This window comes from Somniosus microcephalus, chromosome 33 (genome assembly GCF_052327205.1).
Source record: "Somniosus microcephalus isolate GS21.2 chromosome 33, FLI_Smic_1.0, whole genome shotgun sequence".
Taxonomy (NCBI): Eukaryota; Metazoa; Chordata; class Chondrichthyes; order Squaliformes; family Somniosidae; genus Somniosus; species Somniosus microcephalus.
This window is the reverse complement of record NC_141019.1, coordinates 5,116,750-5,129,290: the sequence shown is the minus strand read 5'-3', so window position 1 is coordinate 5,129,290 and position 12,541 is coordinate 5,116,750. Positions and strand designations below refer to the sequence as shown.

Sequence of the window (12,541 nt, the reverse complement as noted above, 5' to 3'; positions counted from 1 at the left end):
AGTCACTGTGAGAGTCTCTTAGTGGCTTTGCCACAGCTGCCACGTTGTCCCGTGGACTGGGCTTCACCTCCCCAGGGAGGGACAGAGCGGGCGGCAAGAGAGGGAAAGATCAGAAGGAGCGTGGACTTCCCCATGCGCCTCGAAGCATCCGGTTTCAGAGCCGCATTGGTGGAGGTGAGCAGGTGGTCACTCATCTATGCTGCACTCGTGTGTCGAGTGGGAGAGGAAAGGAAATAATAGGGAACAGAAAACATCATGAAAGAGAGAGCTTTGCCATTAAAATACATTCCTGTTGCCCTTCATAAGCTTTACAAAGAATATCCATCAGTCTCAGGGGATAAATGGTTCAACCCAATGACAAGGATGATGCCAGTGTCACTCAACATGGGCACTTGAATGAGAAGAGGCAGCTTTGTTTGAAGGAGGTGGGTCTATTGCTGTGGTTTATTGCCATCTGTTGGTGAGAGGAGTGAATGTCACTCTGATGTTGTGATATTTCACAGCTGCACAGCGACTGACTGAAGAAGGAATGACACTGACCAGACCTTGCCCTGTCAGCACTCTACTGATTGGTTCATTAAATGATGCAGTAGGAGGCAGTTTAATCGCGCCACATCCCGTTCACCCATCACCCCTGTGCTCGCTGACCTACGTTGGCTTGAATCCACCAACACCTCGATTTCAAAATTCTCATCCTTGTTTACAAATCCCGCCTTGGCCTCCTCGCCCCTCCCTATCTCTGTAACCTCCTCCAGCCCCACAACCCCCCGAGATCTCTGCGCTCCTCTAATTCTGGCCTCTTGCGCATCCCTGATTATAATCGCTCCACCATTGGCGGCCACGCCTTCAGCTGCCTGGGCCCTAAGCTCTGGAATTCCCTCCCTGAACCTCTCCGCCTCTCTCTCTCCTCCTTTAAGATGCTCCTTATGACCAAACTTTGGTCATCTTCCCAAATATCTCCTTATATGGCTCGGTGTCAAATTTTGTTTGCTAACACTCCTGCGAAGCACCCTGGGACATTTTACTACGTTAAAGGCGCTATATAAATGCAGTGGGAGAGGAAAGGAAATAATAGGGAATGTTGTTCTTGCAGTTAGCAAGATTGGGAAATTCACCATCTAGTTTTCTCCCCTGCTGTGGTGAAGGTGCCGACTCCTGCTGGGGAGCCAGCGCTATCTCACCCAGCCTTTCCTACTACGGAGGGTATCACAGCCGAGTGCAATCCCAGCCCCACTCGATGGCCACAATTTCTGTTTCTCTTTTCGCTCCTGCTCAGTGCCCACCATTCCCTTTCTGGCCTGAGATCTTCTTCTTCAGCCGAGGCACAATGTAGAAGTAGAAGTTGATGCTCTTATTGCTGAGATGATCTTACTGCCTCACAATTTGTTTTCTTCTTTGTGCCCCAGTGTTCAGTTCCAGATTCTCAACCCCTCGGAACACGATGAAGATGAGTAAGAAGCGGGCCTTGTCCATCTCGCCACTCTCTGACACCAGTATCGACCTTCAGACCATGATCAGGACATCGCCCAACTCTCTGGTTGCCTTCATCAATAACTCGCATTGCGGCTCAGCAACGAGTGGGTCGTACGGACATTTATCCGTCACAGGTATCAGGTGAGGATGTTTTTTAAAAAATTAATGTTTTCTTCATTTTCTCCTCCTGCTCTAAATATCTATGGCTGGATCTAAGAACATAAGAATATTTAGGAATGGGAAAAGGACACTATGCCCAACAACCCTTTCTGATAGATCTCCACCCCACCAACCCACCTTGTCACCAAAAGCCTCAATCCCGTCTCTCCAGGAACACATCTAGTTGCCCTTTGAACTGGTTTACTCTGTTCACTTCAGTGGGCTTCCCTAGTAATTCATTCCACCGAGTGCCCTGACTTCTCACTCCTAACTACCTACTGTTCCCTAGTATTTGACACCTTCACCTCAATGAACAATTTGCCTGGATCAACTTCGTCAACTCCTGTCATAAACTGGAAAACTTCAACTGCATCTCTTTTCCAACGAAAAGTCCAACTTCCTTAGCCTTTCTTCGTAACTTAATTCCTGATACTTGGAGTCGCCTCAATGATTTTGTCAGTAAAAATGATGCCAAGTGTATTACTCATCCATACAGTCCTGGAAGGTCTCAGCTTAAGAACATAAGAATTAGGAGCAGGAGTCGGCCATGCAGCCCCTCGAGCCTGCTCCACCATTCAATAAGATCATGGCTGATCATCGACCACAACTCCACTTTCCCGCCCGATCTCCATATCCCTCGATTCCTCTAGAGTCCATCGATCTCAGCCTTGAATATACTCAACGACTGAGCCTCCACAGCCCTCTGGGGCAGAGAATTCCAAAGATTCCCCACCCTCTGAGTGAAGAAATTCCTCCTCATCTCAGTCTTAAATGACCGACCCCTTATCCTGAGACTGTGACCCCTAGTTCTAGACTCTCCAGCCAGGGGAAACAGCCTCTCAGCATCTACCCTGTCAATCCCCCTCAGAATCTTGTATGTTTCAATGAGATCACCTCTCATTCTTCTAAACTCCAGAGAGTATCGGCTTCACCCCGTCCCATCTGTGCTAAGCTAGCTGATCTCACCACTACTGCCATCAGCCAAGGTGCCAGCTTCGGATCACGGCCATTGCTGCAAAGTAGGTGAGTGTGTGTGTCTGTACATCAGGTGAAACAGTACAATCGTATCGCCTGCTGACAGTCACTGTGTAGGCTCACAGTTAAAGAATGGTCACTTGGGCAAGGTTTTGACACCCAATGGAACCCCAGCAAAAGTCAGCACCTTCAGGAAAGGAGGGGAGAATAGAGTTGTACCTGGTTAGGTACTAGGTACTAACTGAAGATTATAAAGGTGTAAGTACAGACAGATAATTGAATGCTGTGCAGACCATGACAGCATCTGAGCGGCTGCAACCATTTGAATGGTTGAAGAAAGACTGATCAGCTGGTGGTATGAACTGGTCAACAACGACAACTTGTATTTATATAGCACCTTTAACGTAGTAAAACGTCCCAAGGCGCTTCACAGGAGTATTTTAAGACAAAAAATTTGACACCGATCCACATAAGGAGAAATTAGGGCAGGTGACCAAAAGCTTGGTCAAAGAGGTAGGTTTTAAGGAGCGTCTTAAAGGAGGAGAGGTAGCGAGGCGGAGAGGTTTAGGGAGGGAATTCCAGAGCTGAGCGCCCAGGCAACAGAAGGCACGGCCACCGGTCAAGGATGAATAACGTAGGTTGTGAATTTGGATAGACATTCTGGAGTTTGGCTTGATTTACCTTTGTGGGGGGGCGTCAGGGAGAAACTTTGTACAGCCTTTCCTGAGAAGGTGAAGCTGGTCAGGTTGAGTTCATGACAGGGCAGTTTGAACACGGTCAGAGGAAGGACTGGATTGGCCAAATGCCATTAACTTGTTCAATCTTTTCCTACACTCTTACGTTCTTAACGGTATGCTAATTCATTTATTTCCACTTGTATTGACCTACTAAATGAAATAAAAAGAATTGCGATGTTTGAAGAGTTGAGTGAACCATTGAAAGGAGCAGCGTGACCTGGAGTTGTGTTTCCCAGTTACCTGAGGATGTGTTTTTTTAACTGTGCGTTATGACTGATTTCTAATTACAGCCCAACTTGTGGATTTCCTCTCACTACAACGCCCTCCTCCAAACACCAACAGTTCCTCATTCAGTCGAAGGGGGTGGCTACTACATTTGGGCTCACGCAGCCCCTCAGCCACCCCTCACTGCCATGCAGTTCCCGACAGCACCAGCCCAGCGGAGCCACACTACTGGCGCATTCCCAACCACACAGGACCTCCAAGCCCTTCCAGGTACATAAGAGAGCAAGCCAGGCTTGAGTAGGAGAGAACCAATCGAGATATTCCTAGTCTTCATGCTGCACCCTAAACGGAATGGGATTGATACTTGAATAAGCAGAACGTGAAGGGATATTGGAAATAAAAACAGAAAATGCTGGAAATACTCAGCAGGTCAGGCAGCATCTGTGGAGAGAGAAACAAAGTTAACGTTTCAGGTCGATGACCCTTTTCCAGTTCTGTTTCTCTCTCCACAGATGCTGCCTGACCTGCTGAGTGTTTCCAGCATTTTCTGTTTTTATTTCAGATTTCCAGCATCCGCAGTATTTTGCTTTTGTATTAGTGTAGGAATATTGGTCTGGGTTTGGGAAAAATGGTCAACATGGGTCCTGAAAGAAAACTTGGAAGATGGAGAGAGAGATAGATGGACTCACTGTCAGCATGTAATGTATATATTTAGTGAGAACACCGGCCTCTGTTAATTAATATAAAAAAGAAAAAGACTTGTATTTCTATAGCGCCTTTCACAACCTCAGGACGTCCCAAAGCATCTTACAGCCAATGACGTACTTTTTCAAGTGCAGTCACTGTTGTAATGTAGGAAACACAGCAGCCAATTTTCACACAGCAAGATCCCACAAACAGTCATGAGATAATGGCCAGATAATCTGGTTTAGTCATGTTGTTTGAGGGATAAATATTGGCCAGGACACCGGGGATAACTGCCCTGCTCTTCTTCAAATAGTGCCGTGGGATCTTTTATGTCCACTGAGAGGCCAGAAGGTCCTCAATTTAACGTCTCATCCGAAAGACGGCTCCTCTGACAGTGCAGCACTCCCTCAGTACTGCACTGGAGTGTCAGCTGAGATATTAGTAACCTGTCAATGGCTGAGATTTACATGGTACTTTGACTCAGGTCCCTGCTGGCAGCTTGGGGGTCACGGAATTACCACTTGACTCTCGTTTTTCAACCAGGTTTTTTTTGTGAACTTTAAATTCCTGTGCTCATCGAAGTGCAGGATTTGGGGGAACTGGTTGGGTTAGACATTGGCCTTCGACCCCTGGGACCTGGGCTCAAATCCAGCCCAGACTGCTGAGATGAAAGTCTCCTCTGTCTACTGGGTCCTATGTGAAATGAGTTTAGCCAGTCTCAATCCAGCTCCTCGTGGACATAGGCCCATAACACAAAACTCACCCTAATTAGCACGAATTGGAAATGTCAGGCAGACCACAGGATGCACAGGGGTCTGCCAGTGTCTATCCTATGGTCTCTCTGCGTGAGCTTGCCAATTAGTGCCATTTGGACTCAGGCATGTTTCTGGGGCAGAGTAGAGGGAGCCTTACTCTGAATCTGGCTGTGCCACACCTGACCTTGGAGTGCTTGATGCCAGCACTGGATGCCTGAAATAGGAAGAGTTCCATTCCCCAGCACTAACATCCCCCATCTTGATGAGTGCAATTGCTGATTCACCAGATTATCACCAATTGTTGCCCTATAGACGTATGTTGCCTTGATGTGTGACACTTTCAGGTGTGATGCCTTTGGAAGGCGTAATGTGACGGTCACATGCCAGGCTGAATACTATTAATTTACAGGTAGAACCCTAGTTCTAACATCTCATTTCAATCGTTGAATACAGATGAAAGCAGAGTCATCAATCAGCAGCATAATGGATCCACTCAATGGCAAATGTCTGGAGGAGAGGTCAGAGGGAGATGTGTCCAGCCCTGTCTCTACGGGCACACAGGTAAATGACTACCCTTTCTCTAATTTCCTCCGTCCTCTCCTGAAGGTACTCACTTTATGCTGGGGTGCGGTTCGAAGGGTACTGACCATCACCCAATGCTTCACCCAAGAGGCCATTCTTCATATCTGAGCCAAAATAGTGCTTGTTCCCAGGCTCTGATACCATGGGTGAACGTCACAGCCAAACTTGGTCATGTCCAGGCCTGACATCCACTGTCCAACAGGGGTCACTGAATCATGGAATCATAGAACGGTTACAGCACGGAAGGAGGCCATTCGGCCCGTCGAGCCCGTGCTGGCTCCCTGCAAGAGCCCTTCAGCTAGTCCCACTCCCCCGCCCTTTCCCTGTAGCCCTGCAAATTTCTTTCCTTCAGATACTTATTCAATTCCCTTTTGAAAGCCGTGATTGAGTCTGCCTCCACCACCCTTCCAGATCCTAACCACTCGCTGCGTAAAAAAGTTTTTCCTCGCGTCGCCTTTGGTTCTTTTGCCAATCACCTTAAATCTGTGTCCTCTGGTTCTCGACCCCTCTGCCAATGGGAATAGTTTCCCTCTATCTACTCTGTCTAGACCCCTCATGATTTTGAACACGTCTATCAAATCTCCTCTCAATCTTCCCTGCTCCAAGGAGAACAACTCCAGCTTCTCCAGTCTATCCATGTAACTGAAGTCGCTCATCCCTGGAATCATTCTCGTAAATCTTTTCTGCACCCTCTCTAAGGCCCTCACATCCTTCCTAAAGTGCGGTGCCCAGAATTGGACACAGTACTGCAGTTTTATACCAGGTTCATCATAACTTCCACACTTTTGTACTCTATACCTCTATTTATGAAGCCCAGGATCCCATAAGCCTTTTTAACTGCTTTCTCAACCTGCCCTGCACACATACCCCCAGGTCTCTCTGTTCATGCACCCCCTTCAGGATTGTACCCTTTAGTTTAGATGTCCTTTCCCCATTCTTTTTACCAAAATGTATCACTTCACACTTTTTTGCATTAAATTTCATCTGCTACGTGTCCGCCCATTTCACCAGCCTGTCCATGTCTTCTTGAAGTCTATCACTCTCCTCCTCACTGTTCACTATACTTCCAAGTTTTGTGTCATCTGCAAATTTTGAAATTGTGTCCTGTACACCCACATCCAAGTCATTAATATATATCAAGAAAAGCAGTGGTCCTAGTACCGACCCCTGGGGAACACCACTGTATACCTTCCTCCTGTCCGAAAAACAACCGTTCACCACTACTCTCTGATTCCTATCACTTAGCCTATTCCGTATCCATGCTGCTGCTGTCCCTTTTATAAACAATTGGGAGTGGGAACTCTGGCTGAGTTTCTTAACCCAACCCAAAGACACTGTGGCTAATTGGAGCATCTCCACTTCTACCCATCAGGCCTGTGGTGCTTGGAGTCCTGTTGCGGGAGAAGGAGGTGTAGCCGGTGGTAGCTAAGGATCCTGATGTGGTGGAGGGGTTTCAAAATCTGGTTGAGCTCAGGGTGCAGCAACTAGTGGGGATTGAGGTCCTGGCAGGGTAAGGGGTGCAGCTACTGTTGGTGCGTCAGGGTCCTGAGTGGTGGGACAGGTGAAGTTAGCCCCTAAAGGCCTTTAGAAAGCAGTCTTTGCTACTTAAATACAACTGTGCTTTCATACGGCCCCCCTCACCTGCCTAAAAGCTAACTGTAACCCGCTAGCCTGCGGCCCTAGAATATGTCGTCCTCGATCACCGGAAAACGTGGCCTGTGGCCCTTGGTGGTTCCCTTCCCCACGCATCACCTCCAACCCTAAAGAACAGAAGAAAAGAGGGAGAGAAGAGGAGAGAGAGGAGGAAAGAAGAGAATGAGAGAGAGAGAGAGTAGAAGAGAGAGAAGGATAAGCAAGAGAAGCAGAAGAGGAAAGAGACAGAAAAGAGAGAAGGAGAAGAGGAGAGAGAGGGAAACAAATGAAAAGAAGGGATAGAGGAACAGAAGAGGATAGAAAGAGACAGCGAGAGTGAGAAGCAGAAACACAGAGACAAGAAAGAGAGGTAAGAGAGAGTGTATCCTCGGAATTACCATGGATACCACTATGGGAGGTGTCCCAGTACATATATACTCATTCAGCAATCATTTGTAACAGGATCATTTGTTGGGAATGATGGATGGAAGAGATGACGGAGATAGGGATGATGGGAAGCAGGAACCAGAGTGTATCTATGAGACTAACTGCCACTGGGAAGGATGCAGTAGAGAGTTCGATACGCAAGATCAACTTGTGCACGTGAGTAACTGTGTGAACGTGTTGTGACAAATAGAAGTTAGACACAATTCAAAAGGGTTTTTTTTTAATTTCTGTATGAGACATGAGCTAGGGTTGCCAACCCTCCAGGGTTGCCCCAGAGTCTCCAGGAATTGAAGATTAATCTGGACACTGCTGTCCCAGGAGAAACATCATTGGGGCATTAAAAAAGTGTGTTTTCAAATTTTCTTTGAACATTTTTATTTATTTGATCTGAAAACTATTGGAGATAGGGGAAACTAACAGTTATGAATCATCAAATTGGATAATGAAGAGTCTGATCACTTTCCGATTGGCCGTGGGAAGGTGATGCACCGTGAGAATGGACATGTCGGGCAACCAATGGCAGGAGTGTGGGGGCGGAGCGGTATGGTGGCAGGCCATGTGATGACACCTCCAGGTAGCCATCCAACCAGAGTTGGCAACTCTAGACATGACTGGTCACTTTAACTTTACTTATTGTCAGCCTGCTTGCCCCAGGCTGATAAGAATTCACCTCACTGTCTGGGATGCAAACGATCACCTCAAAGGCAAATACACTTAAACGTGCAAAGTAATAGAAACTGGCTTTGCCCTGAAACCTGTCACATTAAAGAAAAGTGCTGGGTTACATCAGAAGGAAGGTTAGGAAACCGTTGCACTAAGTTATTTTAATTCATTCTCGGGATATGGGCGTCGCTGGCAAGGCCAACATTTATTGCCCATCTCTAGTTGCCTTGAGAAGGTCTTCTTGAACCGCTGCAGTGGTGATAGTGCTCAACTGTAGTGGTTTGATACAACTGAGTGGTTTGTTAGGCCCACTTCATAGGACAGTTAAGCGTCAACCACATTGGTGTGGGCCTGGAGTCGCGTGTATGGCGGACTGGCTAAGGACAGCAGTGAACCAGTTGGGCTTTTACGACAATCTGACAGTTTCACGGTCACTTTCACTGATTCCAGCTTTTTTATTTCCAGATTTTTTTTAAACTGAATTCAAATTCTCAAAGTGCCATGGTGGGATTTGAACTCACGTTCTCTGGATGACTAATCCAGCAATATAACCACGACACGACCGTACTGCACATGTTTCCACTATGGAAGGAGCCTTTTGTTTCCCCAGGTTTAAAGAGTACAAGAGGTGTTCCCCCAGCAAGCTCCCGTGCTTTAAATCTTGTGGACATTTGACACTCTGATGCAATTGAGAGAGACACATATTTGATTTTCTTTGTTCCTGGTTGAACTTCAAAGGGGGTGGAACATATTGGGCCAATTTTTATGAATGCACATTTCCGACAGGAAGCCTTACTCAATCGAAGCACAAATCAGGAAAATACAGGCGTGATTTCTACGATTTTCCATCCCTCTTGGATGTTCACCTGCGATTTTCTGATATGTGCTAGCAGCAGATGAGACTCCCCACCGCGACCGTATGGTCATCACATCAGGCATTAGATCTCAGTTGGTCTTTCTCCAGTTCATCAGTCCTTCTGAGACCATGGAAATAGGGACTGGAAACATAGGAGTAGGAGTCGGCCATTCGGCCCTTCGAGCCTGTTCTGCCATTCAATATGATCATGGCTGATCCTCTATCTCAATACCATATTCCCGCTCTCTCCCCATACCCCTTGATGCCTTTTGTGTCTAGAAATCTATCTATCTCCTTCTTCAATATATTCAGTGACTTGGCCTCCACAGCCTTCTGTGGTAGAGAATTCCACAGGTTCACCACTCTCTGAGTGAAGAAATTTCTCCTCATCTCAGTCCTAAATGGCCTACCCCTTATCCTTAGACTGTGACCCCTCGTTCTAGACCCCCCCAGCCAGGGGAAACATCCTCCCTGCATCCAGTCTGTCTAGCCTGGTCAGAATTTTATACATTTCAATGAGATCCCCTCTCATTCTTCTAAACTCTAGTGAATACAGGCCTAGTCGACCCAATCTCTCCTCATACGACAGTCCTGCCATCCCAGGAATCAGTCTGGTGAACCTTCGCTGCACTCCCTCTATGGCAAGTATATCCTTCCTTAGGTAAGGAGACCAAAACTGCTCACAGTACTCCAGGTGTGGTCTCACCAAGGCCCTGTATAACTGTAGTAAGACATCCTTGCTCCTGTACTCAAATCCTCTTGCAATGAGGGCCAACATACCATTTGCCTTCCGAACTGCTTGCTGCACCTGTGTGTTTGCTTTCAGTGACTGGTGTACAAGGACACCCAGGTCCCTCTGTACATCAACATTTCCCAATCTATCACCATTTAAATAATACTCTGCCTTTCTGTTTTTCCTACCGAAGTGGATAACTTCACATTTATCCACGTTATACTGCATCTGCCATGTATTTGCCCACTCTGTTGGTCCAACAAAACGCCACACACAAGTTAAGAAAGACTTGCATTTCTATAGCATCATTTACGACCTCAGGGAGTCCCAAAGTGCTCCCCAGCCAATGAAGTACTTTTGAAGTACAGGCACTGTTGTAATGTAGAGAAACGCAGCACAGCAAGATCCCACAAACAGCAATAGGATGATGACCAGATAACCTGTTTAGTTAGTTGAGGGAATAATATTGCCCAGGACACCGGGGAGAACTCCCCTGCTCTTCTTCGAAATAGTACCCATGGGATCTTTTACATCCACCTGAGAGGGCAGACGGGGCCTCGGTTTAACGTCTCATCCGAAAGACGGCACCTCCGACAGTGCAGCACTTCCTCAGCACTGCACTGGGAGTGTCAGCCTGGATTATGTGCTCAAGTCAAGGCTGACACCTTGCCACTTCCAGTGCAAACGCTGATCCAGGGTAATTATTACTGAAATAAGTGAATAGTTGCATCCTTTGTTATTTTTGTATTGAGAAGGGGTAGGTAAAGTTGTGTAAACTACTGCAACCAACTGTATTGCTTTGCTACTGCCTATCTGTTACTTTTAATAAGCCTGTTCTGTAGTTTATAAGATAACCCACAGTATGATTGAGTGCTTGTTCTACCACTTTACGAAGTCTAGGAGATCATGAAAGAGCTCATGACATATCCAGTAAGCTAAATACAGTGACAGCGAGCTCTGGTCGACCCCTGGGCTCGCTACATTACCAGATATCAGGTGTATAAAGGTACACTCTGGCCCGTAGGTAGCATGGGCTCCCTTAAAGGTCTTTGGTACTGAGCACCAGTGCAATATCTGAATAAAAACTCCAAAACAGAACAAATGTAAGTTTATCCAGTGACGACCCTGAAAGTTCTGTAAACATTTGTGCCAAATACCAAAGCAAAAATTTGACCTATTTTGTAACGTTATCAAAGTTAATGCACGCCAGATGGAGTTAGTTCAGAGAATAGTTTTGAATAAATATGAAGCTCATCGTGCAATTGCCAGGAGGGTAACACAGTTCCCATCACATAAGAACATAAGAAATAGGAGCAGGAGTCGGCCATTTGGTCCTTCGAGCCTGCTCCGCCATTCAATGAGATCATGGCTGATCTTCTACCTCATCTCCACTTTCCTGCACTATCCCCATATCCCTTGATTCCCTTAATATTCAAAAATCTATCGCTCTCTGTCTTGAATATACTCAACGACTGAGCCTCCACAGCCCTCTGGGGCAGAGAATTCCAAAGATTCACCCCCCTCTGAGTGAAGAAATTTCTCCTAAATGGCCGACCCCTTATTCTGAGACTGTGACCCCTGGTTCTAGATTCCCCAGCCAGGGGAAACATCCTCCCTGCATCTACCCTGCCAAGCCATGTAAGAATTTTGTATCTTTCAATGAGATCACCTCTCATTCTTCTAAACTGTAGAGAATATAGACCTCGTCTACTCAATCTCTCCTCATAGGACAATCCCCCCATCACAGGAACCAGTCTGGTGAACCTTCATTGCACTCCCTCTATGGCAAGTATATCCTTCCTTAGGTAAGGAGACCAAAACTGTACACAAATAAATCACATCACTTAGTAAGGAGTCCTGGTGATGGTAATTTATTTGTGGACACCCCTAATCTAGCAAGTTGCTCTCTGAACCAGCTGCCAGGAGGTGGACGTGAACAGTCTATGTCCCATTTCTCCCCTCTCCCCTGTCCTCCATTGGGATCCTTCCCAAGGGCTGAGCTCAGGAACAGAGCAGCATCACGGGGGAAATCGAAGCTGTGAGCCACTGCTAGGCTTTGATGCGCCAATATGCGGCATCACCACACTGCAATAGAGATCTTTACCGAACCATCAGTTCAATGTCCAGACAATGTTTACTGAATGACTGGATATAGGAAACATTTCACTCATTGTCGCTGCCCTGGTGAGGCACTGAATGGGGGACTAGATTCATGAGGAAGGCAAGTCTCTTGGCAGTCAGCTGGGCAATAGATGACAGTCCATTGGGCAGGCTGGCTAAGCTGAGGAGCAGGTTGCTGAACGAGAAGTAAGTTGCTCGACTATTCTATCAACAATGTAATGGAAAGGTCTAAAGGGGGGAGGAAAACTCATTAAAATATCCTCCCCAAAATAGGATGCTTGCACTGTATCTACTCTGACATCACTTCCTGGAGACCATATTGCCCACTAATAAGTCAGTGACATGAATCTTGTCATTCATGTGGAAATGACTTGTGTAATAATACTGGGCGGTCGGCTGGTGGCGCTGTCCAGGGAGAGTATAAATACTCGGGCATGGACCCAGCTTGTGCAGGACATTCTTCAACAGGAACTAGTGAAGGACACAACTAGATCTC

General features: G+C 46.7%; 1 protein-coding gene across 1 annotated transcript in view; it reads left to right on the top strand.

Moving 5' to 3' along the window:
• Window positions 1–341: 341 nt before the first annotated feature.
• The window catches only part of LOC147096948 (transcription activator GLI1.S-like), a 30,453-nt gene continuing 18,253 nt past the window's right edge, over window positions 342–12,541 (top strand). The window contains exons 1-3 of the mRNA XM_085972517.1: window positions 342–425; window positions 5,465–5,572; window positions 7,688–7,828. Coding sequence (XP_085828643.1) covers window positions 342–425; window positions 5,465–5,572; window positions 7,688–7,828 — 333 coding nt within the window. The remainder of the gene's footprint in view (window positions 426–5,464; window positions 5,573–7,687; window positions 7,829–12,541) is intronic.